Source organism: Ciconia boyciana, chromosome 3 (assembly GCF_034638445.1).
Source record: "Ciconia boyciana chromosome 3, ASM3463844v1, whole genome shotgun sequence".
NCBI lineage: Eukaryota > Metazoa > Chordata > Aves > Ciconiiformes > Ciconiidae > Ciconia > Ciconia boyciana.
The window spans coordinates 21,424,251-21,442,837 of NC_132936.1; the positions used below are offsets into that span (position 1 = coordinate 21,424,251).

The following is an 18,587-nucleotide window of genomic DNA, read 5'->3' on the forward strand; positions in this document are numbered from 1 at the left end:
AAGTACAAAAGAAGACAATTATGTAAATGAGGAAAAGCATCTATGGCATTAGTTTTCTCCTATCTTACTTCAGAATAAAGCAGAGAACCTTGCTGATGGTCAGATATGATCAGATTCAGTGTAGTCATGTAGTTTTGTTTTAGCGTGTTTTACTTCACCAGCATGTACCCTAATGAATCTAGAAAAAGGCAGTTTGTACCATCTACTGGAAATTTACCTATGCAAATGTCAGGTTTTCATCTTTAAGTGCTAAATTGTGCAGCTTAGAGACAATGTTATTTAATTAATAACATGAGTTGCAGGTGACATTAACACTAAATTCTCTTGCTCATCCTTATTAAACATACGGTGGTTAAAATAACAAGACTTTGAGTCCATTAAAAGTCAGGTTTCAAAGCAATGATGGCAGACTAGAAGTAGTAAATCCAGCCCAAATCATTGCACACTCCACTGGGGAATTTTTCACCCAGTCCTCTAGGCAAATATTTTTTGTTCAAACTTTCTTCTATAGCAGCTCTGCTATTTTTTAAGTATATGAGCTGCTAAAATCTATAAATATTGCAATGCCTTCTTAGTTCAGTAACTTGATCTATCTAAAAAATGAAGTTATGATTTGACAGTAATACTTGTTCAGTTAAGGTACGCTAACCTAGGAGAAACGGTATACATGTGTACACACGTACACATGCTAGTACATCTATGTGCTTTATATTTACTTAGTTAACACCCAATCCTGTTTTCCCCCTTCTCCTTCCATGAATTCCATGATTCTGTGATTCTGTGAATAAAGGCACCATTATTGACACAAAGAATCGTAAAATCACTGGAAAGTCTAGGCTAGAAGGAAACTCTGGAGACTACATGATGTAGTTTCCTATTGAAAGCAGGGATTAGGTTATTCAGAACCCCATCAAGCCAGGTCTTGTGTATTTCCCATGAGGGATAGTCCAGCAGTTGTCTAGGCAGCCTATTCTGACATGTAATTGTTCTCACAACATGTTTATTTTCTTGTATCAAGACAAAATTTCCCCTGAAGCAATTTCTGACCATTGCCTCCTGCCGTGTCAGTGTGCATCCTTGTGAAGGCCTCCCTCTTCTCTATAACAGCCTTTTCAACCCGAGAAGGCTGTGATTAGATCCACCCTGACTGCCTTTTCTCTAGGCTGAGCGATCGTCACCCCTGGTCTGCTGGCTGCCCTGTGCCTGGTGCAAGCCAGGCCAGGCACGCGGCTGACTCGTGCCCTGCCTGCTCTCCACCACAGCCGTGTTACTTCCTGCAGCCCAGGGGCAGAGGACCTGTCACTGTTTGGCTGACTGAACTTATGCTTTAGCAAAGCTAGCGGCTTCTTAACGGAGCTCAACAGCTTCTTTTGCTATTTGATTTACTGATGCAAATGGAGGTCTGGGGTGGTGGGTATGGTTGTAGCCCAGTGTAAGCATTTCAAGTGATCTCACGGTGCACTTTCTAACCAAGGGTAGCTGGGCTCCGTTGTATCGGACACTGGGATCCCATCCTCGAGGTTGGCTGAGTCCATCTTCATAGGCTGGTGGAAGCCACCTAGCCAAGGCTGTGTTGGATGCTCCCCATCTAGGGTGTTCCCTGGGAAAAGAAAAAAAAACCAAACAAAAAACCAACAGCCACAATAGCAAACCCCACAAAAATCCTGCACCTCTGAATATATTCTGATTATAAAATATTTATATATTTCATAATATATTTATATTCTGAATGTAAATAATCTGAATATAAAATAATATAAATATAAAATAATATAAAATAATAATCAGCCCCAGAGCAATATTCCATATCAATAAGATGTTCATGTAATGGTCTTTGAAAAGGCATCAAACACTGGTCTTCATGTATGCCAGCATCAGTTTGACTCAAAAGGAAAATAAAGAAAAATTAAATTACTAATGAAATATTACTATCTTACTTATGTTTATAATGTAAGTTGGTTACCTTTTGACATCTTTGAAATACGTGCCCCAGTGGTGATTTCCTAATAGCATCCTCATTCCCCATAAAGTTAGATATACTCTTAAGTGCCTTTGTTGGCATCTTTTAAAAGAAGTTTGTTTAGATCAATAGCTAGGAAATCAAGATTTAGGAAAATATAAAGAATCCCTAGAATAAAGGTGAAGAAAGCTTAAAAGAAAAATGCATACTAGTCATACAGAAGTAATCATTTAGCAAGACCCAAGGAGAAAGGACTGAGGAAAGGGGAGTGATGGCTGAAGTTGCTGAATTCAGTGGCAATGCTCCTTCTGGTTGCATCTATACTAATTAGTTGGGTAGAGCTTTGGGAGGGCCTATACACAAGCCCAAGCACTGGTATGCATTTAACTATGCTTTTAAGGTGCTAACACTAACTGCAGTGTGGTTTTGGCTCAGGCCAACTAGCATTTCTCTGAATGACACCTGGCTGGGCACACCTTGGGATTAGTGCATGCCCTTTTGCCATCCTGCAGGCAGCCTGCTTGGAAGAGGGAAGGGGAGTAAAAAAGTTTAGACAAAAGTCTAAGAGTAAAAGGGTGGCAAGAATCAGGTCATACTTGATTTGAGGGCCAGGAAATGATTCCTGGTGATTTTTATTTATTAGTATAGTCAGTGAGTCTTGGGCTTGACCCAATTAATTTTCCTTCTATCATGAACATTTCTAATGCATTTTTCCTAAGATAATATCTTATGGTTTTTTGTTGTTGTTGTTTGGTTGGTTTTTTAACATGGCCTGTTCGATATATTTAATAATCATTAAATATATATACACATTAAAAAGAAGAAATAAAATCTTTGCAGTGTACCCCGTTGAGCAAAATTATAAAGTAAGCCACAAAGAACCAAAAATATTCCCAGACAGTTAGTAGAACTACACGGTGTTAAAACATATTATATGTCTATTGGGACGCTAAAGAGGGAACAATTATTTTATTAATATTTCACTGAACTCTGGCACACTGAAGTGGCTCAATTTGCCAAGCTATATGGTACAGTAATACACTTAATTATCCACAATAATTCACACTTGAAGGTTGAAGTATACTTTAATAAAGCATTCAAATTAGTTACAGTTGATTTGCTTCTATTGAAATTGCATAAAATACTGCACATAGTGTAGTGCTATTTTACTCAATTAAAAATAATGAAATGTTAATTTAACTGCTTAACCAGTGATTTTTCTCTGGATTGCTTTTCTATTTTAGCAGATTACTGGAATGCTACTTTAGTAAAACCCTTCTCACATGCCTTTTTATTATTACATTAAACATGTTAATGTCTTGGAATCTTGCTTGAGTTAAAAAGGTTTTTATCCAGGGCAGCTGAAATAATGAGATTTTGGTACCATACAGCTTTATAGAGTAGTCAAATTTGATTACTATACATACTGTTTATGGGAAGTGTGACTTTTCATTCACTTGTGAAAAAATGAAATTGCACAGTTTGGATTTTGTTTTGGCTCCCTCAGAAGGAACCTGGAGTTTTAAGACGCAGTTCACTATCCAGATTTCTGTCTTCTGAATGTTATTTTAATGTTCTGCCTTGTTTCAGGTAGAAGGAATGAATGCCATATGGCAATTTAGTAATTGGATTTTGTCATGTTTTACGTCGCTATGAGCTACCATGGACATAACTTCTGGCAAACATGGAAAACTGAAAAATAAGCCTGCCACTAAACTGAACACTTAGCTTGTATTGAAGTGAAGCAGCTATCCTAAAAGAAACATCTCAATTCCTTCTTAAAGTCAATGGATTCAGTCAAGACTGGTCATTCTTTCTACTAGGTGAGCCATATTCATACCCCTAACTCTGACAGTATTAGATCTTCAGACTAAGCATGAGGTCCTTACCTGATGAAATGGTTAATGACACAGCAATGAAATAGAAATGTTGCAGAAAAAATTCCTCCTAGACGCCCAAATATTAGGCATACAAAATGTAATCTAGTTATCTAAGCACCTGTCCATCAAGCCAGAGAGACAGACAACTCCTGGGTGCCATCCTGTCATCCCATCCTATCTCCCACTATTAGGACAGCCAAAGCTGCAGCCTTGCAGGAGACATATAACTACCTCAGAAAGCTAAGATTAGGTGAGGTTAATTGCACTGTGAGATTCCATTCTTTTAGTACCTGTAATTCCTTCACCTTTGAATCCCTCTCATTGCACTAAACACTGAAAACTACACAGATCAATGCTAGTTAGTTGGGATTAAAAAATGGGGAAAAAAAAAGCTATTTGGACTCACCTTGTCTCCCTTATTCTTCATTAAAAAATAATGTTGTAAATTTATTTTGCTCATTATCCACACATATGCCTTCAGGCAGAAAGGAAAGTAAAATCTGTTGATATCTGTTACTAGTAAATGTGGATAATGATACTGCTGGGGATTTCTGATGTTATGTTGATATTCTCCATAGAAGGACATGTTTATGCTATTCCATTATGCCTTTGTTCTAGGAAGTGCACACTAAAACAAAGTAATCTCAGTGCTGTGGAATAAATGCTTTGTAATCTATCTGATTTGTCCCAAATATGTGAACTGATTAAGTACAACATCTGTAAAGAAATTCCATGCTCACTTTTAAATAGATTTAAATAGATTTTTGTTATAGGTAAACAATTAATTGTTTAATGAACTGAATTAAACAATTTTGAATAAATGAATGAATAAAACTGTGAATTTTGTTTTTAAATTTCACCTTTGAAATGCAGCATTTACTGACCTACAGCACAGCTGCACATTCCTAATGGGTGCCTAAAATTACAAATACAACATAGCCTTGATATATTTTCTGCCTGAAAGTGGCAGCTGTAAAGCAAGGAAAAGTACAGACTGGTAGTTCATTTAATGTTTGAAGTCTTTGAAGCTGGCTTATATCATAGAATATGTTGTTTACATTATAGTTTAATGGGCCTTTTAAGTTGATGTATTTCAGTAAAGCTTGAGGTATTTCAAGGGGCTCACAAAGTTTTAGACTAAGTTAAGATCTGACTCACTGGTTTCAAAGTCTTTGTTTTTATTTTTTTTTTGCTGCCTTGCACCTTTTACAGATGTTTAGAGCAAAGAGTCTAAAATACCACCAAATATGAGTGATAGGTTGAAACACTGATTTGGTGCAAGCATAAAACTATACAAGGTAGAACACAGTGACTACAGACTAACCAGACTCAATGGATCATATTTACCCTAGCCAGCTTTAGAAACCAGACCGAAATGCCTGTACACATCCTAGTATTACCAGAGTCACTGAAGAGAAAAAGATGTTTTACCTTACCCACAGCAGAGTGTGTTTCTCTCCGTCTCTGGAGAGAAAGACTACAGCAGCCATGCCTGCAAATTAAGAGCTTCAGCCATGTGCCTATGTTCAGCTGCATGAATCTTGGCCAATGTGTTCAAGCCCTGATGGAGTTGTCAGTGCAAATATTATACTAGCTGTCAGTTCAGATTCCAAGAAACTCTGCAAGTGCCTGGGGGAAATTATGGATATCCAGATAGTTAGATTTATAACATCGATGCATATTGGGTTGTGTCCTTTCAACAAAGAGCCTATCAGGCATGTTCCTTGCAAATGACTCATGATGTAGCAAAACAGATTCATCTCATAAAACCAGACTGATTGAATAATAAAACTGCAGAATTTTACTGCTGTTCATTCACCAATTTGCAGAGTGCCTTAACCTGTGCAACGTTAATGGCCTTCCATTTACAGTTCTGTAGCCCTTCACTTGTAACATTACAGTCTGCCTTTCAGTTTGTGACCTTACACCTAGGTATCCAAAGGCTGCTAAGTATAAATATTGTTTACCCTCGTACTCAAAAGGGCTCTCATTCTCAGTTTTACACCCTCATTGCATTGGAGAATTTTAAAAATACAGTTACATCTGTTAATGTTGTGTTTTGCAGGAAAAAATTGCCACATATGTTAGGTAACAGATAGATAATAGTAGCAAATAATAGTTGTTCAGACAGCCAGTAAGTACATATTTATATAAATAGATATAGAAAAATAAATGTATCATCCAGAATTTTTAGATGCATGCTTGCTAAATGTTAAAGTTGTGGAAAATACAAAAATGAGAATCTACTTGATTTTCTTTTTGCTCCTCGTGAAGTAGTTATATTTTCCTGCTCAATATAATTTTATCCAATTCGATAAAAAATGAATGCTGGGTTAGAATTCAGTCTGTTTAATTTGTATAAAAAAGGCATCTACTGAATCAGTCCTCCCTAAATTTAAAGTTCCTTATATAATCTTAGAAGCCTTCATAGGGAGACACTGTCTGCAAAAATTAGTGTACCAAAGTTTAGATGAAGAAGTTCTTCCCCGGGAGCTTTCAGAGGCACCTCATTTAGAGACACGTTGATGCCAAAGTTAGCTGATTAAGGTCATCCTCCCCAATTTTGCTAGGAAAAAGTAAACATAGCTTCTTGAGTTTAAAGAATAAGAAAGAAGGATTTTTCAGGGCACGATTCTTATCATACATACCTGTTATTGCACGCACCAGTGATGAGTCGATATTTATTAACTAAGCAATTGTTTGGACATTTTGGAGGCAACATATAAGGCAGACATCCAGAAAGGTTAGCAATCATAGTGAGCAGATCAGCTGATAAAAGATCTGAAAGGAAGAACCCAAACAAGCAATTTGCTCTATTGCTATATAGCTGCTACAGGAGAAAAGGCATTATTGTCAGCTACAACTACAGCATCCCCTCTCTTCTTCCTAGGAAAGAGCACTTAGTGACAAGTGCTGCAGGAGGCAGTCTCAGGGACTTAGAGGAGATAGAGGGTGAAAGGGAAGAGCTGGTTTTATTATCTGATGCGTAGAGAATGAGAAGGAAGTAGTCCAGCCATAGCTGAGAACTGAGGTTGACCTGCTCCTTTTTCTCCTTCTTTAATCTGCTCTCTGCTTCCTTCTTTCCCTGTATTGTAGTCACATTGCTTGTCTGGCCCCTGTGTTTGTGACAAAGGTGTAAAAAATGCCATTCAAGACCAGAAGTATATACCAAAGAGGAAAAATGCGGGGCTGGAAAGATGCAGAAATTTAAAGACACTACAGCTGACTATATAATTCTGGAGTGGAAGAGGCTCAGAATTATTAGCTGGAATTTGGAAGCTAGATAAAATCAGGGAGCTATATACCAGTAGACAGCATATTATTAATATCTTTGCAACATGATCCCAGATGGGTCTCCCAGCGAGCATCCCACCTGACAAGGGACAAAGTCACATTGTTGTGTAAGCTCCAGAGAGCTGGCACCCTCTCTCAGCCACGCATGTGTGTAAATACACGTATGGCTGGTTGGAGGTAGAAGTACACATGAAAGAGGAGCAATATCCTTCCTGAACACAGAGAACTCTTGCCATTCAAACTGACTAACCATCACGTGCTGAAAGAAAATGGTAGAGGCAGCATCTAACTCTTGCCCTTGTCTCCCCACTGGCTACTGCAGGTCACCCAGTCCCATCACCTCTCAGGTCTGCCCATCCAACTCTCAACTAAGCTGCTTTAGTCCATTGATCGAGCCAAAAAAGTAAGCCACAAAAACAAACATGTCCTGGTTTCAGCTGGGATAGAGTTAATTTTCTTCCTAGCAGCTGGTATAGTGCTGTGTTTTGGATTTAGGATGAGAATAATGTTGATAACACACTGATATTTTAGTTGTTGCTAAGTAATGTTTACACTGGTCAAGGACTTTTCAGCTTCCCATGCTCTGCCAGGTGCATGAGAAGCTGGGAGGGGGCACAGCCAGGACAGCTGACCCAAACTGGCCAAAGGGCTATTCCATACCATATGACGTCATGCTCAGTATAGAAACTGGGGGGGAGTTGGCCATGGGGCAGCAATTGCTGCTCGGGGACTGGCTGGGCATTGGTCAGTGGGTGGTGAGTGGTTGCATCGCTTTTTTTTCCCCTGGGTTTTATTCTTCTCTCTCTCTTTCTCTCTCTCTCTCTCTCGTTGTTTTCATTTTCAATTCATTTATTATTATGATTTTATTTTATTTTATTTTATTTTATTTTATTTTATTTTATTTTATTTCTGTTATTAAACTGTTCTTATCTCAACCCACGAGTTTTCTTACTTTTACCCTTCCAATTCTCTCTCTCATCCCAGTGGGGGGGGAGTGAATGGGTGGCTGTGTGGTGCTTAGCTGCTGGCTGGGGTTAAACCACAACAAAACAAAAAAAGTTCAAGAGCCAAATCAGCTCAAAAAATGTTCTGCTCAGCAGCTAGAACCTGTGCAAGGTAGGGGTGAGAACAGAGAGAGAATGGGCTGTTAGACTGGCTATGTAACCTTGTCATTATGTACTAGCTACTCATGCCAAATTTGTGGATATGGCTGTATTTCCATGTTAGTTCAGGTTCAAAGTTATGCTCAGAGCCCAGTTCCCCGTTATCTGTGCTGCCTAGGTATTGACTCACATGTTTTCTTTAAAGTCAATTTAGTTCTTTAATTCACGTAAAACTACTCTTTGTCATGCACATAGACTGTATAGCGTCCATTCACCTTCCATCAAAGTTGTTTCAGTTTTGAAAATTAACAAGAATTTTGTGCACTTGTTCTACGGTTTAGAAATTCGATTTCTTTTGAAACTGCACCAGCAGAAAAATAATTGTATCTCTGTGTGTGAGCGTCTGTGTATATATAAACACATGCACACATACACACGTTTAGCTATAGAAGTATTTTTAGTTCTACAAATGTCCCATTAATTTAGTAAGCCAGCAAGGGAAAAAAATACTAATAAAATAACTGTGGACCTTTATGTTTGTCTACAGCACTCTAATGCTTCCATATCTTGAAAAATAATGTCATGTTATAATACTAAGACAGAGAATACAAATTATAATTCTCCAGTTCATGGTGCTCTAAGTGACAGGATTAAATTACAGAAAAAAAGTCAATGCTTCTGAATTTTTGAGCCTTCCACACACCAGACAGACATCTTGAAATTAATCTCTAATTAACGGCAACAAGAATTTTACTTTACTTAGACAATTATACATCATCGAACTTTCTGGACTATCTCTCTTTCTTTCTCCATCTAACATAAAAAAACAGTTGAAATAGAAACAAAGTGGAAATAAATGTGTAACAGCAATGCATTATAAAATTAGGTTTGGAAATAAGAAAGTATTTTCTTGAAAGGGGGATATTAATAAGGCCATCAATGTCCAGAGGAAGTGTATTTGAAAATGCCAGTGCCATAGAGTGACAGAAATTGTATTACTTTATCTGTAGACTCTAGGCCCCAGAAGCACTAAACCCAAAGTGCTAGGGAAGATAGATATTTCACTGCAAACAAGAAGCTTGCAAGACTGCAAGATATGCAAGCTGATTTATAGGCAATACAAATACACAGTCATGAGTTCACAGGATGCCAATAGTAAAGTGCTGCTCTCCTCAACTATAGGAACACAGCCCACACTCCAGCAAAGAAAAATGTAAAACAGTGACTATGTGAGGTGTTTTTAAGAACAAAAGAGAGGGCATCCTGGCCCCAGGGTACGGACAAGATATGTACTCCCGCTGAAGGTAAAACAAAAGTGAAGCTAACCCAACTTTAATCTAAAAGACAACATTCAAGAAATCAACAGGGTGTTTTGCCAATGTCAATATACTATATTTACCAGTTGGATGCAATGAACGTTTGTGCTTCTGGCAAACTTTTTGTTTCAGCACTTGAATTGACAGTTCCATTCGTTCAGCTGCTTGGGAAATATCTTGACTCTCTTGCTCAGGAAATTTTGAGAAAGCCAGCAGCAAGGTAGGAGTTGCTATTCCCCTTCCTTGGATATTTCTACAATTGAGATAAAATACAGAAGGGTTTTTAACATATAACCTTTTAGAACTTAGTCATAGCTGTATTTGTCTATGTTGGATATGTTCCAAGTTTAAGGTATATTTTGATTGAAGGGTATGCTGGGAAAGCAGAAGGGAAGACTACTTTGTGATTTTGTTCTGCAAGGAAAATTCTGGAAAGAAAGAGAAAGTGCCCTTCCATGGGACACACACAATAGGGTTAAGCTTGTGAGAATCCTTCAGGATGAGACAGAAACTGTTGGGATGGACAGGACCTGCAGCACAAAGTGGCTGGGAAGACCTTGTGCAGGATAGTCACAATATAGTACTCCCACTATAGACACACCTAAGTGAGTAGGCTTTGCTTTCGTGTAACATCAAAGACCACCTGAATCATTGCAGGTGGATTCACAAATGCCTTACCACCTAGGAGTCAAGCAACTGGCCCACAGTCGTCTAGATGCCATCTGCAATTGATGATAGAGACATGTCTCCTCTCAGAAAGTGTCCAAGCACCTGCCTTGCACTGACTAGTTATACATGGAGTTTCAACAATTAGTTTAGTAGGGCTTCATTAGACAGTTATATGGCTATATATGTTAGTTTACAGCCTGGCCTTACCTCTAACTTTAAGGAACTCAGGTTTGATGAGATAACTTCTGTAACACAAAGTTAAACACTTAAATATAAGAAAAATCCTTTTTACTGTGAGGGTAGTCAGACACTGCAACAAGCTGCCCAGAAAGGTTGTGGGGTCTCCATCTTTGGAGATATCCAAAGTCCAGATGGACAGTGCAGACAACCTTCTCCAGCTGACCCTGCTCTGAGCAGAGCACTGGCCTAGATAGTGTCCAGATCTCTCTCAACTGTTCTGTGATTCACTGCAAGATTTATTTTTTACTCAGTATGGGCTGTCTTACCACTGTCTTTTTATTTGCAGAGCAACCTTGAGAAAAGTACGTCAGGGAGAACTTCCTTTTTAGCTGGAAGTCCCAAGTCCTAAACTGACTCCTACAGCTTAGAAAAAAACACGCCAGTCTATTCCATTTCCAGACATGGTCATAGGTTGCAGACATCCCTGAGGGATTCTCTGCAGCACAGATTTATTTGGATACGCAATTTTCATGAAAATGTTGTGCTGTCATATTCACTTAGGTTTGTTTAAAGCACGAGACAAGTTTAAAATGGAAACAACAGTTTTGATTTGGGCAAAGCAAACAGTTAAATTTCTGTTTGCAAAATTAGAATCATGCTTACATAAAAAGCATTAAGTAAGAAAATACAACTCCAAGGGTTTTTCTAGATGCTAAATTTGTCCTTAACTGATCCAAAAGAGCCTTAGCCTGCTCATATATTCTTTATACAGAAACTATTCCTTCCCTTTCAAGAGCAGAGCTCAAGAACTCTTGCAACTGTGAAAAAGAGCTATCTTGCTCCTCAGCACCACGTTTTTCAGGTTTTCCACAGACAATTAGGAATTTGGTGGGGAATCTGGAGTATTAAAAGAAGTCCTGAACTGTGTCCCAGTTAAAAATAAAAGAAAGATGTTCTGACTAAATGCAAGAAATCAGGTTTAATATTTTAATATTTACATAAGGATAATATTGGTCATGCCTCATTTTAAAAAAATCTCATAGGAACAGGCAAATATGTCTGTACAAATTAGTTAAATAAGAACATTTGTACAAATTAGCTAGGAGCTAAGAATCAAAAATAACCCACAACTCAAAAAAAACCCCAAAACCAAAGCACCATCACCCTTAAGGGCAAGACATGTTCCATTTTGAGATATTTTCTATCTTTTGTGTAATCTCACAGATACTGTAAGATTATCACAGCAGTTATTAGTTTGCCACATTTCCTGTCCGTTCTACCCCCTGCCCTTATTCAATGTATGCATGCTAGTCCCTTCTAGGTCTTACCCACACTCCTGAAGCTGAACACTGTGTAAGTTACAAACTGTCTCAATATTTTTGAATGCAGAAATAGCCTTATAAAGCTAATAGAATGACCCGTGATAGCATCATTATTAGGAACATGAAATCAGACATGAAGTGTCTTTCATACATATTTAAGAATATAAGGCCTAGTGCAGACCATGGTGTTTGGACAGACGGTTCTTTATGCTTGACAGACTCTCAGTTACTGAGTCTCATTACAGATCATAATTAAAAATATATGTACATAAAAAACCCACCAAGAACTAAAATAAATTGTCCAGAGTATGAGCCACACTTTCTCTTTCAGCTTCAGATATTCTGAGTCAGATTTCTTTCTGTCTTAAATTAATACATTTATAGAATACCTTGTTTAGAGATTTCTAGCCCAAGATATTTGTCACCATTCAGGAGATCTCTCAAAACAGTGACATTGTGTAGAATATAAAGTGATAAAGTTATGAAATTATAAATAATATAATTTCTTCTTTCCTGTAATGTGTATGTACATGGCCAGTCTGCCTTAAGACCAGACTGGCACTGACTAACTGATCATGCTTAGTGAGTTTCTGCAACTATAACTTCTTATCTGGAACACTGAAAATTATTTTCCACTTCCCTGTGCATATAGATGATACCATGATGGTCCCTTCTGTAGACGGTCCTTTTGAGTTGGCATAGATAGGGGTCAACAGAAAAAGCATCTTAAATTGTGGGTTTTACAATTTAGATTCTTTAAAAACATGAAACAAACTAGTTCAAATGTAGTATACACTAAATAAAAGTAATTTTACCAGAATGAAGATGGTGAGAAATATCTTTAATCTGCTGTTAAGGCTTGAATTTTTTTTAGGGTTGTTATCTATACTTTTTAATCTGTTAAGAACACTGTGCCTTCAGCTAAAATGTGTGTTAAAATATGCTCAGAAATTTCAATAATTTCTTTCTTTAAATAGGCTGAGAAAAACTCTTGTGTTTGGATTAGAATTGTACTTACCTTCAATCTATTAGGGTAAGTTCAAACAGGAGTCTAAAAATATGTTGTACCTAAAGCTCACTCAAACCAAATATCTAGCACCACCTGACCTGCCAACATAATTCACATCTCTTATACATAACTAGTTCATCTTTGAGTTAATTACCAAGTTCTAACAGGAGAAATATATGACCATTTGCAGATGTGTGCAACACAGGCCTAAGAGACTATCACTTTGCACAGCTTGCCCATTCTGGAGTTATCTTTAGTTTCTTCTACACCTTAAGACCCAGAAAAAGCAGACTCAGCAGAATATAAAAAGAATGTACAGTCGGAATCAGGAGCCCTCCCAGCAGTGCTGAGATTCACTACTTAAAGCTAGTACAAGTCTCATAATTTGTACTGGTTGTTATTATAACATGATTTACTGTAACTACAGTTTACTCTTGCAAGCCAACTACTACTTTCAAAATGTATTTTATAATGCACCTGGTGGTAAATTAACAATGTATGTGCACATACCACTGGGTAACATGGCTCTGAGACATGGCTCTGAGAGAGACCCCTATCCAAACTGCCTAGATTCCCATTGGCATTGCCACTGTAATACAAATAATACATTTTAATGATGATGCCATTGTGTTCCATCTAGTGTATGTTAATAATATTATGACTGTTTATATTACAATGACAAACACGAGCACCTAGCCTTAAAGACTAACAAACCCAGAAGCTAATTGGAATAGCAGGCGGGTACTAGCAATGAGTTATGAGAAGCACTTGGCAAGGGGAGACAATCATGAACAGCACAGCAGACTATGAGGACCATACTGGGACCTATTTGACCTTAAAACCTGGGAAGTAATTTCTAACACAACTAGTAATTTCTAACACAACTAAATTTCTGAACCACAAACATCAATTCAAGAATTTAAGTGATGATATTAAACAGCTGAGGTGAAGAAATATACTTGTCCATTTTAATCACAATTGAAGGTCAAACTGAGGTCTCAGGAGAAATCCAGTTATATTGACTCAGTTTGCAGTTCAGACACCTAGATCTTGAATTCAGCAAACATCTGATTGGACTATTGTACATGGAACAACTGAGAGTTTTCCTATTCTAACCTGAAAAAGGAGCTGCCTTTTCATCTCAGAACTGGCTTTTCAGTCTCAAAGACAGCACTGAGTTCATCTATATTGCACTGTAGCTTCCTTCAATTACTTGTAAGCCAAAGTGAAGTGAGTTTTCACAGTACTGTGACCTCTATAACTTCCAGAAGCTCAAATATGTAGTCATACGCATTCCTTTCTTGTTTTTAGCCTATGTGCTGACCAAAGCTTTAATTCAAGTATACAGTATTCTTAAACTTACAAAGGAAAGAAGCCTTAGTAGCTTTAAACTGACATGAAAATGCAAAAGTATTTAACTAAACACATACACTCCTCAATATAATGATCAGATTAGACAATAGTTCAGTCCTCTGTACTTTGCAAATGGCCAGGACTAACGTCTAAGAGGCAGGTGTAGAGTGCATTTACAAGCCTGTATTAAAACAGGAAGAAGTCTCCTAATGACATTTATAATTCTCACTGCCCCACTTCACTGGGCCACAATGAATTGAATTATATAAAAGCGCACAACAGAAATACAATTTTCACTTCTGGTAATGATCATTTGTAAATCGAAAGACCAAGTATTTTATATGAGTTAACATTAGAACAAGTGATAGTCTTATGAGACTTAAACTCCTAATGCAGGTGTCGGACACTTGTGGCTCTAATTCCACAAAACAGGAAAGCATGGGCCTCAGTGTTGATGCTAATGCACATCTTTTGATGCTCTGCCGAAAGTGCAAGCCTTTGGCTGCTTACAGGATTAACCCCAAACAGGCAAAAGACTAACCAGTTCCCAGAGTGCTGTTACTAGCAATGTTCTGCCTACGAAAAATTCAAAGGTTAACAACAATGTCTATCAGATCAAGTACTTAATTTAACACTTTTAAATCACTGATCTAATTTTCATCTGCTGCTGTTAAAAGAGGAAAGAAAAGGGGAAGGGAAAGAAAGGCAAGTAAAGAGAAGGGAGGGGATAGCAGGGGAAGGGATGGACGAGAGGGGCGTAGAAGAGAAAAAGTCCTATTTGTTTGACTTTTCTGTAATATTTATATGTCAATATATCTATAATTATTAGTGGATCACCTCACATATGAGGAAAGACTGAGAGAGCTGTTCAGCCTGGAGAAGAGAAGGCTCAGGGAGGGATCTAATCAATGTATATAAACACCTGAAGGGAGGGTACAAAAAGGGTGAAGCCAGGCTCCTTTCAGCAGTGCCGAGTGACAGGACCAGAGGTAATGGGCACAAACAGAAACACAGAAGGTGCTGTCTGAACATCAGGAAACACTTTTTTACTGGGAGGGTGACGGAACACTGGCACAGGTTGCCCAGAGATGTTGTGGAGTCTCCCTCTTTGGAGATACTCAAAAGCTGTGTGGACATGGCCATGGGCAACCAGCTCTGGGTGGCCCTGCTTGAGCAGGGGGGTTGGACTAGGTGACCTTCAGAGATCCCTTCCAACCTCAGCCATGCTGTGAATCTGCAATTCTTATAAAGGTTTTTAAAGGAAACCCAATAATAAGACTTCTGAGTAAGAATGTTCTTTAGAGTCTACATATATATCCACGTACACAATATTTTGAAGGAAGCTTAATGGTCTGGTGATTCATCTGGGGTAAGCAAGTGGTCTCAGTTTTATTCCTAATAGAACTGAAAAAATCATCTTTAAGCATTTACCTTTTAGCATCTTTTAGCATTTATCATGTTTAATATATTGGGCAAATATTGACTAAATAATTGCCACAATATCCTGTGTGAGAGTTAAACATCAGTATGTTCATTTGGTACATGAGGCAGCTGAGCCACTGAAAGGTTGAGACCTATGTTTTTAAATTTGAGTGCCTCAGGATTGTCACCGAAGTACTAACACTACAAAATGAAAGTGACCTCAGTTTCTACATACTGAGCAGCCACAGTTCTTGACAGGTTCTGTCCATATAAACAGTCATCTCTCCCAGAGCTCTGCAAATTGTGACTCATTTTCAAAACACAGAAATAAGTCCTTTAGGAAAGTCTAAGCAAAAATATGGTGACTGCGCCCTGTAAAACTTAGCTGATGAGTTCCAGATATTGGAGAGAAATTAATTTTGTATAGCACAGAAATATAGTCAGAGCCACACAGAAAATGGTTGAATTTTTTAGACTCATGGCTAGTCATCCTGAGGCACTTTCATCATTCCTAGAAAGAGACCACCCTCATAGCATAACTCAAACACAAAGCAGCTTTCCCTAAGTTGTTCACTACCCACAGTTCAAGATAATATTTTTATTTCCTTTCCCTTATCCTTTCATTACATCTATTTCAGATGGAAGGGGAAATCTGAAATTCACTTCAACAGTCCCATTTAAGGCAATAGGGTTTTGACACTGATGCCATAGGAGTTGTTCCCATCTCACCCTGCACTGGAAAAAACATAACTAAAGTTCAAAAATACATAATGTCCATAAAATTACAATTTTTTGAGCCACATGTTAATGGAATGTGGTGTGCTACTTAGCTCGGAAAAACATTCCTATTTATTTTCATATTTCTTATTTTTCTCACATTTTAAGAGAGCAACCTATGCGGTGGTAATGCACAAGGTTATATTGGTTCAGATGATCATAAACTTAATCTATCATTACATGTTTTCGCAAAGAAACAGATTGATCTCAAACTTCTCTGTTATGAAAGCTTTTTGCTGAATAGATACTTCCCTAATTTTTTTTACCTTTTCAGCGTATAATGTGCAGCGTAATCCACCAGACTAGAGCCCTTCTGGATAGCCTCAGTAATGCAGTTATCTTCAGTTTCTTCTCAACAGGGGAAAAAATAAAAAGAAAGAAAGATGAATATGTTATTCAATAACATATTTATTAAAATATTTACATTTCCAAAATATACAGGTTTGTAATATTAAGGTATGTGTAATTTTTTCCCATTAAAATGATCTCCATATTTTAGTGTTCCTGAAACTAATGCTGTGGCTTCCAACCTTTCTGAAAGATAAGGTAGGGGTAGTAAATCAATTATTCCCTAATTTATAAGGCTTGAAGAGTTAGACTTTCCTTCTGTTTCTTCCAGTATAAATCCAGCTGCACACGTTATGTAGTACCAAACGTAACAGGTCCAGCTGAAACGTGTTGTGTTCTGTGTATGCAATAATGCTCCTTAGGCTTCATATGTATTTTGCATTAAACTGTCCTTTGCATTAAACTGATCTAAAAGAGAAGATCCACCTGCTATACTTGAATTCCATTGTCTCTCTTCCTTTTCTACTGAGAAGTATGTTTTTGGTACCAATGTAGTGTTTTCAAAAATGTTATTCTTGCAGTAATAAACATTATTTTGTATTGTACCCATCAGACCAAAGGAGACTTACTATAAAAAAGAACCATATGCAGTCCATCTATTCCATTTATTTACAGTCCATATATATTCATTTTGTATTAACTAACATACAATATAACCTCATTTTAGACTATGTCTTTCCAAACAATTAATATGGAAGCTCCAAGTAGAGAATCCACTATGGAAAATAAATCTGATCCCCTGTTTCACAGTGATGGTCAAAAAAAGATTTCCCATTGGAAGTAACAGCTTGGGGATTGTTTTTTTGTTTAATTTATTTTGGATATAATTTTATTTTATTTGTGATTCTACACTAACTTCAGGTGAAAACTTTCTTAAGGAATCATATCACCATCCCTTATGAATCATGTCTACAGCTATATAATTTAAGAGAATGTAAAGTTTTAAATCCTGTTTCTTCATCATCTTTGCTATACTTTAATGTAAAATTGGTCTCTGCAGAACTCTCTTAAAATTCAATCTAGTAGCTGCTATATTACTAGTCTACTAGACCTAACTGCTTTAGATAGAACAGATGCAAATAAAATAGCTCTGATGTTTAAAATGGCAAGATTATAATGTTTGAACAGAGACACCACTGCAATCTGAGATGCTCTAAAATCTCCCCAGTATCCACAGGGTGCTAGCAGAGAATGGACCCACAGGAGACGGGCACCCTCATGGGCCAGCAGCAGGGTGCCAGGTGGGACATGCTATGGCAACTGACTCCAGCCCAGGATGACTAAACATAGTGACTGGCAGTCTGGGAAAGAAACCCAGCAATCATGCTTGTAAACATGTCATCTGACATATGAATGTCACTAAGAAAGTAAAATCACTCCTAGGCAAAGAATACACAATTGAGATACATTACACATACAGAGTTTTCCTTTGTGAATTTATGAAGCTGCATTTTAAAAGAAAACACCCATGGAATAATTCTCACAGAAGTCAGATAGTGTATTTTGCACATAAAAAGAGATTAAGCTAAACTGCCATTGCTAAACTGTCTGCAGTGCCAGTGTATTTTCAGCTTAACAGTAATCGCCAACAAAAGAACATGCATTTTTTCGGTTACTTACCAAAGAGGATATCTTTGCCTATCTGAAGGAAAGAAAAGAAAACAGCTGTGAAGGCTATAGCTGCTGAAATTCCCAAAATAATGAACACTTTCATCTACAAGAAAGAAGAGATAATTGTTGACAAAATACATACCTTCATCTTTTAATTATAAACCATACTAGAAATAATTTCCTGCATATGGTAAAATTTACCTGCTTATGGTAAAATTTAAATTAGATTTGTAGCCACATGTTTGACTATGTTTTTGAAGTTCAAAATGTTAATATTTAGAAATAACTGTAATTCACTTTCTCTTTTTTCCTTCCTTCTTTATTACTTTTTTCCATTTTGAGA

General features: G+C 37.4%; 1 protein-coding gene across 1 annotated transcript in view; it reads right to left on the reverse strand.

Moving 5' to 3' along the window:
• The window catches only part of TPO (thyroid peroxidase), a 43,993-nt gene extending 25,646 nt beyond the window's left edge, over positions 1-18,347 (reverse strand). Inside the window, 6 exon segments of the mRNA XM_072857794.1 lie at positions 1,471-1,600; positions 6,489-6,621; positions 9,637-9,806; positions 16,552-16,633; positions 18,028-18,078; positions 18,254-18,347. Coding sequence (XP_072713895.1) covers positions 1,471-1,600; positions 6,489-6,621; positions 9,637-9,806; positions 16,552-16,633; positions 18,028-18,078; positions 18,254-18,347 — 660 coding nt within the window.
• Between the last annotated feature and the right edge of the window lie 240 nt (positions 18,348-18,587).